This window comes from Phyllostomus discolor, chromosome 1, assembly GCF_004126475.2.
Source record: "Phyllostomus discolor isolate MPI-MPIP mPhyDis1 chromosome 1, mPhyDis1.pri.v3, whole genome shotgun sequence".
Taxonomy (NCBI): Eukaryota; Metazoa; Chordata; class Mammalia; order Chiroptera; family Phyllostomidae; genus Phyllostomus; species Phyllostomus discolor.
In genome coordinates, this window is record NC_040903.2 from 180597284 (window position 1) to 180616027 (window position 18744).

At 35.1% G+C, this 18744-nt stretch overlaps 1 protein-coding gene across 1 annotated transcript in view; it reads right to left on the minus strand.

Moving 5' to 3' along the window:
* Window positions 1-18744, minus strand: part of DDHD1 (DDHD domain containing 1) — an 82789-nt gene that overhangs the window by 47683 nt on the left and 16362 nt on the right. The window contains 1 exon segment of the mRNA XM_028505956.2: window positions 8649-8822. Coding sequence (XP_028361757.1) covers window positions 8649-8822 — 174 coding nt within the window.

Below are 18744 nucleotides of genomic sequence, written 5' to 3' on the forward strand. Positions count from 1 at the left end.
CATTCCTATGCTTTTAAATACTAATACTAATAATTTCTATGCTTTAAATACAACCGAAGGCTCTAAATACAGCTAAATGCTATAAGCCAGGAATATAACTACATGGAGAAATAAAACTACAATTACTGTACCTTGGGAACGCTTTCGTTTAAGACCTGCTGCTTCTGTACTCTCCTTATATCCTCTCCATTTGAACAGAAAAGGGAAGGAGAAGGGGGGGAGGTGGTAGACAACTAAGAAAGCAAAAACACTGAGCTTCAAAGTAAATTATAAATAGGTTTGCTATTTTGCCTTTTCACTGTACTAACTTTAAAACATGAGCTGTATTTGACAAACATTATTCTAAATGTTTCATTTCTATAATTTCTAATTAAAGTCAGTGCAATAAAATTAGTTTAATGTTTATCAAATATATGCTCTACTTTCACTGAAAAAAGGCAAATGATATCTAAATTTGTCACAGAGACAACTATGCAATCACAATTTTTAATGTCTCTGCATAAACAGAATTAAAAAACAGAGCATGGCACTTCTGAATGTACAAGAGTTTTATAATCTCCATCTTTTAAATACTAAAGTTATTTATTCTCACCAAATTTGTGACTATGACTGCTAACAATTGATGTACAAATTGAGAATGCAATAAATCACATTTTAAATATTTAATGCAGCTTTCCTGAGAAGACACCACAGTATACATTCCACTAGATGCTTTCGATTACTCAAGTACACATAACCGAACCTTCCTACAGAATCACAATATCCTATTCACAACTCTGTTCAAGTTGTTAAAAGACTTAAAAATGAAACTTAAAAAAAGTCAAATTGGAAGCTCTACTTTTAATTCAGTTATTAATGATAGAATAGAATAAGAGCATTAGTAAAAATATATGCTGTGATATCTTGTAAGCATGAAATTAGACTATACAGAGTAAAGCTAGACACAGACTTGATATCTGGCAATTCAGTAGATAACTTTAAAGTTGACATTTCCCCTGTCAAATATTGCTCATTATATATCAATATTTTTTTATATTTTAAGTAAGCCATTATTTTAAAATCTGCTTGAACTTTACAAGTCAATTTCTTAATAGTTCAGTAATAAACCACAGAACCTTTACGACTGAGTTCAAATTTATTTTCTAATACATTTGATTTTCATCCTCATTCCCTTCTATATTAACGTGGCATTCAAGGGTTAAATAATGCAAAAAGGTGAAATATTTATTTCCTGTTGTACAAGGGAAAACCCTTCCCCCAAAAGGAATTTATCAAAAAATTGTATATTTATTCTTACATGTTTAAATATCAGTCACCTTCATAGTACTCTCCATATGACGCAATACACCTACTGAGACTTTTTTCCCTCACTGCTCAGAAAAGATTTTGAACTCATTGATTTTGATGCCTTTTAGTACTTCTGCAGTTTTTTGTTTTACTTCTTCCACATTGGCAAAACATTTCCCCCTGAGGACTTTTCTCACCAGGGGAAACAAAGAAGTCCTTGGGGCAAGATCAGGTGAGTATGGTTGGTAGAGCACAGGGGTCATGCCATTTTTGGTTAAAAACTGCTGAACACTCAGTGCAGTGTGGGCAGATGAGCTGTAAATCGCCCATCGTAAAATGGGCAAATGTGTTTACAGAATCTTCAAAAAAAATTCACTGAAGTCAAAAACAGCCTCTCACAACCACACCTACTGGTACACTGATACAGATGGGTTCCTACTCACCTAGCAGGGGAAGCCTGTACTAAAAAGGGCCTGCCCTCCAGAAGATAATTCCTTTCTTTGGAGGGGCCTCCCCTCATATAGTACTAGAAATATTCTTAAAAATCATTTGCATATATACAAATAAATTATAAAGATTTATGCAATAAACGTAATTAAGAAATGCTTAGGAGGTGCTAAACTACATATAATTATGTGTAATTAGACAGCTATAAAAAATTAGACAAGGATTAAGAACTGGGTAGTTAACATCAGGATTATAAAAACATTTCATTGTCATAGAAGGGTTGAAAATGACACCTTAATTTTATTCATTGAAAATGTTTCTTTGTACATGTGTGTTCATTCTGGTTAGTTACTGAGGAATAAATGTACCACTTGTACAAAACATTTTAAACAAAAAAAAATTCATTAGGAACAAACTAACATATCCAAGTAGATCAAACTGGCATAGATTTGAGACTTTATTACTCTAAAAAACAAAACCTAAATTTTCTAAATCTACTAGTAAAACTAACACAAATCAATTGTATATTTATTAAAAGAAAATTAATAGGAGCCCTGGCTGGTGTAGCTCAGTAGATTGAGCACCTGCCTGCAACTTCAAGGGTCACCAGTTCGATTCCCAGTCAGGACACATGCTGGGGTTATGGGCCAAGTCCTCAGTAGGGGGCATGTGAGAGGCAACCACACACTGGTATTTCTCTTCCTCTCTTGTTCTCTCCCTTCCCCCCTCTAAAAATAAAATAAATAAAATCTTAAAAAAAGAAAATTAATGGGAAATATATGGACCCTCTGACCACACTGTAAAATTATGCAAATGCAAAGAATATATATGAAGGATCCATGGAAATGGACAATGGTGTGGGGACTGACTGTGGAAGTGGGGGGCAGGGCAGAGGGGTGTGAAGGGGGAAAGACGGGGACTACTGTAATAGAGTAAACGGTAACACATAAAAAATAAAATAAAATTATGCAAATGCTTTCAGAAAACTCGTCACGATACAAAAATGGAAGGCTTTCCTTTCTTTTTATTTTAATCATTGTTCAAGTACAGTTTTCTGCCCTTTACTCCCATTCCAGACCACCCACCCATCCCTCCCCACAAAGGCTTTCCTTTCTAAAGAAATAGTATAAATTAAAAATTAAAAAAGGGCAAACACCCAATGTACTAAAAACAGAAGCATATTTTTAAAAACATTTTTACAAAATTAAATAGACAATTGTTTACCTTATTCTGAAATTTAATTCTTATTTTCGCTTGAAAGTCATTTGTCCTATTTGTCACAACATCCTGTTAGCATAGATAGCTTAATTTTTTTCAACCCAAAGCATGGAAAAGTACAGAAGAGACAAAAAGAGTTTACTATCAATCCAGAAAGGGATCATTGTTAAAGGAAATTCAAATGCCAGAAAGCATTACTTTTTATCTTTTTCTAAAATAAAGTTTCAGTTAGGAATTATGTCATGTTAGCAAAAGTATATATAAACTCAAAATACAACTGAAAGTGCTTTTTAGATGCTCACACTTAATAAAAATTTTCTTTTATAAAGTCCTATACAGAAATGAAAGATTTTAAGTATAAAATATAGTATTTCCAATAAATTTCTTTATATAATTAAATTCTTAGAAAAACCTTCTTCAATATGTAATTTTGAAAGCAATAGAATATCAAAAAAGGGGGATTGCTGATGACACACTAGCACCTAGAATGGAACAACTCAGTAACTTGTCTCTTTACAAAAACTGGCAGCCTGGAAAACCTCTCCTTCAGGGGAAGTAGGCCTGCACATCTCAAACTTACCAACTACAATGAGAAAAGTCCTAACAGTCTTCTTGGATCCTAGAGAAACTTAGATACATTTATAAAAATTAAGTAACTAAGAACTAGACAGCGGGAATTCTCTAACCACCCTTCCCACTCCACCTTCCCTCCTGCCCCCAGTCTTCTTCACTTCTGAAATTCTACACTGATGTTTTGGGATATCACTGTCCAGCAAGTGTTAGGAATATACACTTTATATGCTGAATTGTTAAATATTGTAAATTCTTACAGATCTATCAATGCCTGTACTGTCGTAACACCCTAAATTAGCTTCAACAGTAAAAAGTCAATTTTTTACATTTCTACGTATTTGTGACATTATATTGATAGTGCAGCTCTCGTAGATCACATATAGTTGGGTCCTGCATTTCTAACACATCTTGTCAATGTCTTCCTTTCAGTTGGATTGTTAGTTCACTTATACGTATTTGCAATAGTTATTGATATGGATAAATTTTAGTCTATCATTTCCCATCTATTTTCTTTTTGTTCCATCTACACTTTGTTTCTTGTTTCTCCTTTCCTATGATTTTTTTTGGGAGGAAGATTAATTAAATAAATATAAATATACATTTTTATCCGCATGTGAGGACATTTTTTTCCACTGCTTTTAGAGAGAGAGGAAGGGAGAGAAAAATGAAGAGAAACACTGATTGGCTGCCTCCCATATGTGCCCAGACCCAGGATTGTAAGCACCTGGACTGGGGATCGAATTGCAACCTAGGTATGTGTCCTGGCCAGGAATCAAACCTGCAACCCTTGGGTTATGGGACAATGCTCCAACCAACTGAGCACACAGGTCAGGGCTAAATATTTTTTACTATTTTATTTTAATTCCTCTACAGTTTTTTTAATTTTTTATTATGGAATAATTTTAAACTTAAGCTGCAAAAATAGTACAGAAAGTTATCTTGTATCCTTCATTCAGCTTCCCCTAATGTTAGCATACCTACAGTATAATTATGAAAACTAAGAAATTAACATTAGTACAATACTATCAACTAAAATATAGACTTTATTCAAATTTCTCCAATTTTCTTATTAATGTCCTTTTTTGTTCTAGGATTCAACCCAGGGCACCATGGTACATTTTGTTGTCACATTTCCATAGTCTCCTTTAAACTGTGACAAATTCCTTAATCTTTCCTTGTCTTTCATGACTGACACTTTAAAAAATATGTATTTCAGTTTTTTATAGGGTATAATTGATAAAACATTCAAAGCGTACACTGTGGTGATGGTATACATTGTGAAAGGGTTCCCTCCATCTAGTTAATTATGACCTTAACAGTTCTGGAGAGTACTAGTCAGTTATTTTGCAGAATGTCCCTCAATTTGAATTCATCTGTTTTCTCACAAATAAACTGAGGTTATATATTTTTTAGCCCAAGTGAGGTGCAGACTAACCCTTTTAGCTCAAATATTTTTTTTACTAATTCCTACTTTTTATAGATAAAGTGTAAAATGAGTAAAACACTAATCTAGTTACTAAGTTGAAGTATTTACAGAATTACGTATTTGAAGGCCTGATATTTATTTGTATGATTCATTACCCGTGAAACTCTAGGTTTTCATTTGCTTGGCTGTTAGATAAATGGGTGAAAAGATGATCCATTTTTATTTTAACTCTCAGAAAAAATGAAATTTAGATTAAAGTATCTCAATCATAAATTTTTATTTATGGGCTAAAAATGTTATGCTAAACTTTATCAATCTACTTAATATAATGTTTACTTGGAGATTAGTAGGAAAATTAATTAAGAAGAAAACATCAAACATATCCAATATACTTGTGGCAATAGTTACCCTAACTAAAATATAGATAAGATCAGAAAGAAAAGGAATTAGTACTCTAATGTCTTTCAAGGCAAGAACATTGTTTAGTTTTTTAGAAATTCCCCACAGCACTTAGTAAGAATTCCTAAATATATTTTAAAATGTTTTCAATTATTAAATGGGATTTTCTCAGAAAGCCTCACCTGAATCACCTATTGCACTGTAATCACAAACTCTCTATTCCAAATTTCTTTTCAGAATGTATAATATTCACTATCTGCTGTGTTATTTTGTACTTACTCTTTGTAACTGTTCTTATCTGTAGCCTCTGTCTTCCCCAATAGGCTTAAAACTCCTTGAGGGTAAAAACCCTATCTATTTCTCTCATAAAAGTGCCTGGTACACAGTAGTATTATCTGCACGTGAAAGCATTCAAAATCTCCTACTAATATGAAGAGTTAAGGCTTTATCACATAATACATGAGAAAATTTAGGTGGAAAAGGCCCCTCTCCCCCCACTCAAATTAACGAAACGTGCAATTTGAGAAGCTTGGAGATACGCAAAATAAAAGATTGTATTTTTTTTGTTATCTTTGTAGTTATGGTAAATGTGAGTTATTTTTCTAACAGTGGTAGCTTTTTGGACAGCAAATGTTCTTTCCTTAAGATGAGTTATAATTTTCAAATGCACATGATGATATTTTACCTATATGCCATAGTATATTTAAAAAAATAACATTTTCTGACCTGGCTGGTGTGGCTCAGTGGATTGAGTGCTGGCCTGCAAACCAAAGGGTTGCTGGTTCGATTCCCAGTCCAGGGCACATGCATGGGTTGTGAGCCAGGTCCCGAGTAGGGGGCACGTGAGAGGCAAACCACACATTGATGTTTCTCTCCCTCTCTTTCTCCCTCCCCTCCCTTCTCTAAAAATAAATAAGACCTTAAAAACAAACAATTTTTTTTTTACTTTATTGATTTTAGAGAGGGAGGGAGGGGGACAGGGCGAGGGAGAGAGAGAGAAACATCAATTTGTTTTTTTATTTATTTATGCACTCCTTGGTTGCTTCTTGCATGTGCCCTGATGGGAGATAGAACCAGCAACCTTGGCCTATGGGCACTCTAACCAAGGGCCACATAGCCAGGGCTACATTTTTCTTTTAATGAACTTCACAGAATCATCATTTTGAAAGATTACAGTGCAAAACTGTTTTTAACAGTTTAACAGTTTCTTGTTATTACTAACTAGAATTTTATCACTCTGTGTATATCCTTAAAGCTATCAAAGAATATTATAATATCCTAGATTGATACTCTAGAATTGACATATATACTCAAAGGCATAATGAAAATCTACTCACAACTCACACAAAATAAACCATGTTCTTTATAGACTTATTTAAATGATTGGCTCATGAAATTAGGGCACTTCGAGGAAAACTGAAGTATTGTGCTACATTTAACATGTAAATGTTAATGGGAAAAGTAAAGAGGACATGTAAAATTATAATTTTTACTGTAATATAAACTAGATTCCCAGTAGATGGAATCTAGAGATGGAACAGAGCTGACAATGAACTTCCAAAGGATAAATTAGCAAGTGGGGAAAAAAATCATTTGAACACAGATTGAGAAATGGAAACAATCTATATTTTTATTATTCATACTCATTGTTTTTTTTTCAAGCTCTCATGTTTTATTTTTCATGCATCGATAGTAAAGAATTTGGATGGGTAAATTGGATTTGTTAAGGTGAATTGTCATTTTTGAGGCAAGACTTAATGAGAATTAATAGAAAGGAAAATATCCAGAATTCAGCCACCCCCAATAGCAATGAAATGATGATAAAAAGGTCAATCCTTCAAATACCTACAGTAGACTTTTGTGCTTATTTTGATAGTGGTGATGATAGGCTACACAATATTTCAGTCACTAGTAAAAGATCACAGATATTTAAAATTTACTATTTGTGCTATAACTGACAAATGTTGTCAATAACTGACAAATGTTGTCAGTTAATGTCTCTACCGTAATCTGCAGAAATACAGATATAGCTCTCTGCTCTGCAGATACTGAACTGTTCTTTATATGCTGATATGTAAAAACCTTGACCTTGGGTTTTATACTGAAATAAGTATGTATTCAATTCTATAGATTAGGAAAAGGAGATTATTTCAAGTTCTTTGAGTATGGTATCTAGCACATAACAGACTATTATTATACATAATCATCAGATTTAATAGTCAATTTATTCAGAAGCCACAAGTTTCCTCAATTATGTACACTTTTAATTACAAAAGGCATTTTAAATTGGTACAAGGCAAATTGTACAGTTTCATTGCCTCTGTGTGTGTGTTCAGGGAGATAAAATAAAGCAGAGGAGTGAGAAAAGACTTGGGATGTTACTAACAATAAGAAAAAAATAAGCCAACTTAACGCTTACTCTTTTGCCATTAACTATGTTGTATAAACAATTACTTCCAACCACAAAATTCATGTCTTCCAAGCTGCATTCTGTGAATTACTTTATCAATATTAGGTTTTTCTGCTTTGAAGATATTTAAGAGGGGAAGGAAAAAAATTGCTTAATTCACTAAATTTAGTAGGGTTTGCCAAGAAATAAAGGTAAGCATGGACGAAGAAATGCTTAAAAAAATTAGAGAAATTGACAAATTCTAATTCACCTGTACTGTTATACTCACCAGAATAGTTGATTCCACTGCCTGCAGTAAATGGAACAACAGAAGTATTTTTAACTTTACCACACGTTTAGAATTTACTCAAGATCAGACATAACAGAACATAGTAATTTTGGCTATTATATAAATATTTTAAACTACTGCAAACACATTCAAATGCTGAACGATGACATGTAAATTATTTAAAATTAAAAGTTGATATGGTTATATATATGGAGACATCTAAGCAATACTTACACAAAAGAAATTAAAGTTTTTCTTAAACTTCAGGAAAAGAACCAACCTTAAAATATTAACAAAACTGCTCTTTGATATAATGACAATTTTTCCTTTGGTAACTAAAAACTGAAAAGAATGAATTTTGAGAGCACATTAACAATTTGTCATTTATAATAAATTAGGTTTATTCCATTAAACATACAGATTAAGTAAAATAAAAATTGAGATAGTTCAGAAATTCATAGACATTTTAAGTTTTATATTAATTATCAAATGTTTAAAATAATGAGTTTTATAAATTCTAACATTCCTAAAATTACTATGTCAAGCTTAGAAACAATTCTAAACTTTATCAGCAACTTATTTGTTTTACATAGCATGCTAAATGTATTAATTAGTCTTACCATCTTTTCCTTCTATGGATTTTGACATTTCAATATCAAAACTTTCTTGCATCTGCTGACCTCTAAAACAGTTGAGATGTTCTTGCTCAATTAAATTACTTTCTTCTTCTTCTAGAGGCTGCCAAGTACCATCAATAAACCACTGTCCACGCATTACTGGTATTTTATCAGACTCTAAAAAGAGAAATCATAATATATTTTAGGATCCAACTTCCTGTAAAGAGATATAGAAATTACAATTTCATGTTTTGTTACTGCTGTGGCAAAAGCAAACTTTCATGACTAAAGTTTTAAATTTCAGATTTGAAGCCACAGGATATAATTTTTCAGCATATAATTTTGCTTGTATTAAATATTACACATAAAAGTTACTTTGGCATTAGAACATTAGAAGGGTAAGATGAACAGTTATCTACATAACTGAGTAATCACAATTAGTAGGCTAAGGGGTTAAGACAAGTTTCATGCAAGACTGCTTTTTTTTTTAAAGATTTTATTTATTTTAGCCCTGGCTGGTGTAGCTCAGTGGATTGAGCGCGGGCTGGGAACCAAAGTGTCCCAGGTTCGATTCCCAGCCAGGGTACATTCCTGGGTTGCAGGCCATAACCCCCAGCAACCGCACATTGATGTCTCTCTCTCTCTCTCTCTCTCTGCCCCCCTCCCTTCCCTCCCCAAAAATAAATAAATAAAATCTTAAAAAAAAAGATTTTATTTATTTTTAGAGAGGGAAGGGAGGGAGAAAAAAACATCAATGTGCGGTTGCTGGGGGCCGTGGCCTGCAACCCAGGTATATGGCCTGACTGGGAGTCAAACCTGTGACACTTCGGTTCACAGTCCACGCTCAATCCACTGAGCTACACCAGCCAGGGCTGCAAGACTGCTTTTCAATGTGTTAGAAAATACTGATATGAAACTCCCAGAACAGTTTAGTAATAATGTGTGTGACAGTCGGATGTTGCACTTTTAAGGGCAACCTTGGAGGTTGGTTATAGGCTCCCAGTTAACAGAATAACAGAAACCTTTAAATTATAGTTAATACCTCAACTTTTAGAAAAAACTGAAAAAAACTTTCTTGAATAACTAAATGATTCTTTGATTAAACACTGTTCTATAAGCCTAAGACTTTTAGTTACTATTTATTTAAATAAACAACTATCAGCTAAGCTATCTTGAATCGTTCAAAAATTTTAAGAAATAAAGCAAAATAAAATAAAAGTAACAAATCCCTAAAAATGAAAAGCAAAATAAAACAAAGGAACTTACGTAGCAAGTTGATGATTTAACCACATAAACAAAAATTATTTCAAATAATTTATTTAAAACAGTAATTCGTAGATATATATTAGGCTATATGGCATGGACAAAAAATGCAAACATCTTAAACATTTTACGGTACCTGCACCATTAATAATTGATAATATTGGTATTATTTCAAAATATAGGTTAACTATATTGACTTTGTTAGTATTATTTGAAACCAAGATTTGTAGCACAAGAAAAAACAGATACAAATATAAAAGAGAAATAGAAACTGTGTAATTTTATTTTATTTTTTATTTTTTTATTAAAGATTTTATTTATTTATTTTTAGAGACAGGGGAAGAGAAGGAGAAAGAAGGAAACATCAATATGTGGTTGCCTCCCATGTACCCCCCACTGGGGACCTGGTTTGCAACCCAGACATGTGCCCTGACTGGGAATCGAACCGGAGACCCCTTGGTCCCCAGGCTGGCGCTCAATCCACAGTGCCACACCAGCCAGGGCAAAACAGTGTAATTTTAAATTTTAATTAGAAATTTCACCATGAACTAATGATATATTTTCTCTTTAAAAAATGTCCTAAGCTTTTCTACTGATAAGGCCTAAAAACAAAGACCAATTTAGTAAAGTGAGTACTCCTGACATAAAGATGGTTATTGCTAAACATAATTTTCTACCACACACACAAACATACACATACACACACACACACACAAATCCTCGAAAAAATGGCTAATTTCAAGTTTGGGATAGGAAATTAACTAGATGGTCCTGAAAAATCTTGTTTTACCAGACTGGTACTATGATGTATTCAAAATCTATTATGAGTTTCTACTTCTTTCATAGGTGATCCTCAAACAACATGAGTTTGAACTGCACTGGCCCACTTACATATATTTTCTGTATTCCTCTTAAGGTAGCTTTGTATGGCATTGGACTTATTTCTGTTCCTCATCATTTTATGGATAGAGTTCTTAGTCTGAGAGTGCTTCATACCCTGGCTGGTACTGCTCAGTGGACTGAGTGCTGACCAGTGAACCAAAGGGTCACTGATTCGATTCCCAGTCAGTGCACATGCCTGTGCTTTGGGCCAGGTCCCCAGTAGGAGGCGCACAAGAGGTAACCAAACATTGGTGTTTCTCTCCCTCTCTTTCTCCCTCCCTTCTCCTCTCTCTAGATATATATAACATAAACCCTAAAAAAAAAAAAAAAAAAAAAAAAAAAAGGAATGCTTCTGCTGGTTAGTAGGAGCAGCAGTTTTAATGGATGATGTGGTGGTAGTGGGTGGGTGGGTTTGGAATTTGTGTGCCTTGTTTCTCTTTCATTTCCCTAAGACCCTAAATTTTCTCCTTCCTTCTTTCCTCTCACTGCCACAGTGCCCCATCTCTATCCTCTCTCCCAAGGGGAATGTTTCTCTGATGTTGCTACTTGTGGCGGCCCTGCTCACTTTCACACCCCTTCCCTCCAGCTGGTGCTATGAATCACTAAGTCCCAAGCCTGTGTTCATATTTTGCCAGCTGTGTGGGGGAAGTTTTCTTTCTGAGGGTAATTTTGTTTGCATTTCATTTTAACCACTGATCTCCTCTTTTTCACTGCTCTTAATTAAGCCATTCTTTGTCCTACACTCCAGACTCAGAGATTTGTAGCAGCAACAGGAGCTGTTGTAATTTCCTATTTCTTTACAAATTCATGGTATTGTCTATCCTGCAGTAATGCTGAAAGTGTGAGTGATGTATTGTTTGTGTGAGTACCATATTTTGCCACGTATAACGCACACTTTTTTGCCCAAATTTTTTAGGGAAAAATAGGGGAGTGCATTGTACATGGGTAATACCTGAAATACCTTGTATTTGTTCTTGTGTTTTGTAATTATTTGTTACATAAAATTTCTTGTACCACAATACGTTAAAAGATAAATGCTAAAATTCCCTTATGATACACAAACCAAGTATCTAGCTATAAATAAATAAATAATTGAATTTAAAAATTAAAACAAAAGATTTTTTCCCTGAAAGTCTGGGCCAAAAACATGGGTGTGCATCATACACTGGAACGAATTATACACAGCAAGTACGGTATATGCGTGTGTTTGGTTCTTTTAGGTCTTCGTCTAGCTTTTGGGGAAGATGAATGCAGAGATTTAGATTTAGACAGTTGCCTTATCTTCCAGACCCAAAGCCCATCTCATTTAATACATTTAATCTTGACAGTAATCTTAAAAGATAACTTTAATTATCCTAGTTTTACAAATGAGTAAGCTGAGTCTTAGTGAAACTAAGTAACTGCCCAAAGGCACATAGCTAAGTAACATGAGAAGCAAGATTCCAACTAAAGTCTGACTCCAAAATTCATTCAAACTTTTCCTACTACACAATGCAACCTATAGTCTCAAATAGGGGAAGTCCCCTTTTAACCCTCTCCCCAAGAAAAACAGGCTATTTAGTTGTGTTGGCAATTTTAAAATAAATAGTTTGGGAACTTTTATATTGCCAGTAATATGAGACTTAAAAACTGGACCCAACCATCCCTCCCCATAAAAATGATGGAAGTTTTTAAAAACAGTAAAAACAAGTTTATAGCTCCCATCTGCACTCCCAACTCTTTTCTTCGCTTGAGCTTAATCTAAACATGTGTTGTTCTGGTAGATGTTCAGGCCTCTATCTTAACTTGAACTCCAGTTAAATAGAGTTGAACTCTACCTTGAACTCTATTCAACTGCCAATTAAATATCTCCTAGTAGATAATCAATAGTTACCAAAACAGCAAATAGTTAGGGAAGACACTAGGTTCTGGCAGAAAACAAAACAGAACAAAAGACAACCCTGCTACTCCACCCATATCCCCTATCACAGGGAATGGTGTGTTGATAGCATTCAGCCAGTCACCCAAGAAAGAAATCTGGACGTCATGACATCATCCAAGATGTCTCCTGAGCTCAAAGGCTTCTTAGATACAGGACATTAAGTACTATTTATTGTATCTTCTAAATCACCCTAATCCCTTACTCATCAGGCCTACAGTCAATACCTGAGTTCACATTCTTATCATTTCTACCTGTTTTATTTCAGAAACTTCCTCCCTAGCTCCAACTGTATAACTCTCACCACCACCAAATGCCCACTCACAAACGTGTACAAGTACACACAATACATACACATACAGATTCCCCTATCTTATTCTCTCCTCTTCAGACATTCAATCCACCTTTTATAGAGTTGTCAGAGAACCTTCTAAAAATACCACAAGTCATCTTATCCTAGTACTTAAGTTCTTTTATAACTTCTCACTGCCCTTCAGATAAACTCTGAATTTCTTAGGATGGTTTATAAGCTCTGTATGATCTTTCCTTGGAATACCTCTTCATATGTTACCAATACTACTTTAGGTATATTTTCAAACTAATATCTGAATGTCTACTATGAAGCAGGTACTAGAGCAGGCTCTGGGGATACATAAGATAACGCTGATGGCCCCTGTGCTTTCCATATTGACAAGTTCAAGTCCTTGAATGTGTCATGTTGAGTCATACTTCTGTATCCTGCATATACTGTTCCTTCTACCTGGCATGGTCTTCCCCATTTTCTTTATTTAGCTAACTCCTATACTTCTCTCCTTCAGGAAGCCTTTCATCACTGTTCCTTCTCTGTGATTCCAATGAATTAATTCTGTATATAACTTATCTGTGTTTATCTTACTGTATTCTGTTTAGTCTTCTTCACTTCTGTGGGATCCCTGGATGTGAGTACAATGTTTCTAAAAGATAAGTACCTACCATAAAGTATGAGTTCAATAAAAGGATGTTGAAAGTTGCTGCACAGGATGTATCTCTTTCTGCACTACCCCACTGGTTGGTAGGGCTGGAAGACTGAGCACTATCATTAGTACTCCAAATTGGGCCTCCCTCAGTGAGTGGTGCTTGCTTATCTGTTTAAGTGGGTTTATGCCACAGGGTGGGTCATCCATTACCATTCTATTTTCTGATAATTATCTGATTCAGAGGAAAGAGTCTCTTTTCCAAGAATAAAAAAGTGGGATTGTGTGTGGGGGGTGAACATTTTGTTCAAGGACACATACAGAAAGAGCACAAATCATAAGCATACAGCTAAATGGCTTTTTACAAATTAACTACACCCATATCAAAAAAAGAGAACATTGTAAACACTTCAATAAGCCCCTTCTCTCATCTCCCTTCCAGGTGCTAAACCCTCAACCCTCACAAAGTTAAACAATCATAACCTTTGGCACCACAGGTTAGTTTTACTTTTAATAATTTGTATAGTGAAATCATATTACTTACCTTTTTATTTGGCTTCTTCGGCTTAGCATTATGTTAGCAAGTGAGTATCAGATAGTTGTGAGCTCTGTTCTTGGTCTAGCTACTTCTACCATGAAAATAATTGTAAATAATAGAGACATCAGCTGACAAATCCCTGATTATATGCTATAATAGATATTAGATCAAGTCAATAACCAAGCTCTACAGGGACCAAACTCTAGTGCTTTGATTGTCATAACTGGGGGTAGTGGTGGTGGTAGTGCTACTGGCATCTAGGCCAGGGGTGTTGCTAAACACCCTACAATGCACAGAACAGCTCTCCCCTCTCCACTCCACCCTGCCTAGCAACAATAAATTATCTGACCCAAAACATCAACAGCACTGAGGTTGAGAAATTCTAGGCTAGAAATACCTTTTAAAACCTAAAACACTGGTTATCTTTTTACAGAGTAATTCTAAAAATAGACATCTTGCAAATAATGTGTAAAGGTACACTACAAAGGTGTATACCTCAGCATTGTTATAACAAAACAAAAGAATAAAAACAAACAAAATAAATGACCTAAATTTCTACCAATAGAGGATTGAATATATATGTTGCTTGGCACACAAGTGTTAAAAATATTCACTGAATAAACCAAACATGGATAAGTGGATAATACATCCACAAAGAAATAACATTCAGAAAAGGTAGGTCTATACTTACTGACATGGAATGATGCCCATAATAAAAAATTTTTAAATAAATAAATCATGGCATTACTTGTTTTGCTTTCCTTGGTTTCAGTTAGTTATCCATGGTCAACCATGGTCTGAAACTACTAAATTGAAAATTCTAAAAATAAACAATGCATAGCTTTTAAATGGCACACTATTTTGAGTAGTGGGATAAAATCTCATGTGCATCCACACTGCAAACACTACTTGCCCATTAGTCACTTAGTAGCCATCTTGGTTATCAGATTGACTGTGGTGGTGTCCCGTGCTTGTGTTCAAGTACCTCTTACTTTACTTAATAACGACCCCAAAGCTCAAGAGAAGTGATGCTGGCAATTCAAATATGCCAAAGAAAACATGTAAAGTACTTCCTGTAAGTGAAAAAGTGGAAGTTCTTGACTTAAGAAAGAAAAACATTTGTATGCTGAGGTTGCTTACATCTTTAGTATGAATGAATTTTCTATCTGTGAAACTGTGAAGAAGGAAAAAAACTTCTGGCTAGTTTTGCTGTCATACTGCAAACGGCAAAAGTTACAGCTACAGTGTGTGGTCAAGGCTTAGTTAAGATGGAAAAGGCACTGAGTTTGTGGGTGGAAGACATGAACAGAAAATGTGTTCTGATGGATGGCAATGTCATGCCAGAAAGCACTGAGTCTACAGAAAGACTTCAGCAAGGGCCCCCTGAAATGAGTGACCACATTCACGTAACTTTTATTATAGTATATTGTTATAATTGTTCTGTGTTATTATTAGTTATTGTTGTTCATTCCTTGGTGTGCCCAATTTATAAATTAAACTTTACCACAGGTATGTAAGTATAGGAACAAACCAGTACACACAGGGTTCGGTACTACCTGTGGTTTCGGGCATCCGATGCGAATCATGGAGCGTGTTTTCCACTGCCTGAGGGCCTCTGAACAGGGTTAGTGGCTCCACCTGGTTCTAACAGCAGCCTGTTGACTTTCGGGACTCAAACTAGAATATCACCTCTACAGATTTTGTACTTGCCAGCCTCCATAAGTGCATGAGCAAATTCCTTATAATCTATTTTATTATCTGGAGAACCCTAATACCTTCAGGAAAAATAAAAGATCATACATTTTGGAAGAAACTGCTAGATGCCCATCTTCTATCTATTCTCCCTCTATTCCTTATAGCAAAGTAATAATTTATTCAGGGCAGCAATATGCTCAGTTAAAGACTTTCTAGCCTCCTTGTGAAACTAGTTTTGGTTATATGATTGAATGTGGGTAAAAGGATACTGCAGAAATAACTGGTGGTACATCCTTTGAACCTTTCCCTCTGTTTTCTGCCACCTGTGTCTGGAGCTCCTGAAGTTCTCTTGAATCAAGTCACTTACAAAGGATGGAAAGTTGAATAGGAGAAGGTGCCTGTTATTTTGCCTTTTTAAGCATATATAGCAGAATATAAACTTGCATAGATATATACTATATAGAGAGGGACCAGAGAAACTTTGCACTGGGTAATGGATGTAACAAATATGTTGGAACAGGATTAACAAAGTATTTTTCATTTGCAACATATTCATTGAAAGTCAATTTAAACTTAATATAAAGACTAGTACTTATCACTACCTGCCTATCAAAAAATAACTTCAGTCATTATCCTAATTACAACCCTTGGACAAATCATGATAAAAGAAAGGCCTTTACTAGAATCAAAAGAAAAATGTGGGTTCTTCTTGACTAGAAAATATAGTGAAGTCCATTTTGCTCCCTATGACCACTTTATTTAAGTAAAAGCCTGAGTGGGTTTCTTATATGTGGAATAGGGAAAATTTGGCAATAAAGATTTTTATGTATAAAAACCTACACTTATACCAGGAAATAGAGGGAATAACTATAAGCTTTTTTAGATGACTGTCTTCAAGAACTATTTCAATTCACATTATACTGTACATATATGTATGCAGAGAAAATCTTGACCCTTTTCCTCCAGCTTAGTTATACCCACAGCTTTACCCACTTAGGGTCCAAGGCATGCTTATAATTCACTACTGCTTTAGAAACGTAAAGAGCATATCTGACCAAACAGGATTTAGGAAAGAAAACACACAGTAAGGGAAAATGGGAATGGTGAAATACTGGTGTTCAGGAGAAAAAGAAATCAGCAAAGATTAGAAATAAGAAAAGCAGAAGACACAAGAAAAGGTGAAGGACATAATGAGAGACAAGAAGGATGGAAAAGAGGCAGGAACATTCATAAGGTTTGTTGTAAACTTAATACCTGGGAACTATGCTATTTGTAGGATCAGCCTCACAGAGGCCTACTTAAACCAATATGTGCCTCAAGTATTGATGAACTATTTCTACTAAACCATCCTTTATAATGAAGAGGAAGGGGTTTCTCTTCCTGTTTCCACCGTGGTCACCTTATTGGGTTCTTGCAGGATGTGAATTTCACTTTTCAGCAGTGCCCAGGTGTAACAGCAATGGCAGCTTCCTATGGGCACCTTCTCCAGTACCACTACCCCCCAGGCAGATTCACAGTGGAATTGTAACCTGCTGGGCACCTCTCCTTGGTCTACTCTGGTAACCCCTCAGGCAGCCTGTGGGGAGTTCTTCCCCACACACTGTGACCACTGAATGCCACACACATTTGAGAAGTCAAGAATCTCTGCTCTGAGAGAAACTGGCCTCTTCCTCGGGTGCTCATGCCAGTCCTACGGGCAGTGGCTGGAACCTGTATCTGTTACTTTTGTATTCTTCAGAGTTCTCCTTGTCTTCTTACTTCATTCTTTTGTTACACCTTCTCTGTTGAAATCACTGTGTGGTTTCTGTCTCCTCATTGGACTCTACCTGATATAACAAGATTTTCATGACAGGAAACTCAAATAGCCAATAAACCTGTAACACGAAATATACTCAAGATTGATGGGTAATCATCAGGGTAGAATTTGAAACAATTCTTTTCCTAGGTATGTACTCTAGAGAAATTCTGGCACATTTGCACAAACATTCTTTTATTACAGAAATGTTTATAATAGCAAAAAACTGCAAACAACCTAAGTGTCCAAAGAGAAAAACAAATTGTGACACAGTCATGCAATGGAATACTACTATATAGTGCAAAAACAAATAGCTAGAGTTACATGTGTCAGCATGAATAAATCTCAAAAGCCTAACCTGAACCAGAATGCAAACTTCAGAAAGATACAAAAAGAATGGCACTATTTGTATATAGTCAAAAAAAAAGCAGAAAAGAAAAAAAAAGGCATGTGCAAAATAACCTAATAATCTAAAAAATGCATGGGAATAAATAGCAAATTTAGAAGGGCAGTTACTTTTGGATTGAAGAAAGGGGAGTGGGAGGGGTCACAAGAGATTTTGATTACATGTGTCATGTTTAATTTCTTAGGCTAAGTGAGGGGAAGTACTATTGATTGTTGGTTATGTTATCTAGACCACAGGTGGCAAACACAATGCCCAAGGGCCAATCTGGCCCATTTACCTTGTTTTATCTGTTTCTAAACTGGAGCTCCTTGGCCCTTTGAAAGCAACCTCAAGGCTGATGTGGCAAGGGGTGAAAATGAGTTTGACATGCCTAAAACTGTTCTATACTTGAGATATTTCATAATAAAATCAATAATTAAAAATAAGTTGATAGTTCTCAAAAGGTGAGTGATAAAACATTATGTACAAAGTAATGTTTAATTGGTAAATTAAATAAAAGGCAGTAAATGCCCTGGCTGGCGTAGCTCAGTGGATTGAGCGCGGACTGGGAACCAAAGTGTCCCAGGTTCAATTCCCAGCCAGGGTACATTCCTGGGTTGCAGGCCATAATCCCCAGCAACCGCACATTGATGTCTGTCTGTCTGTCTGT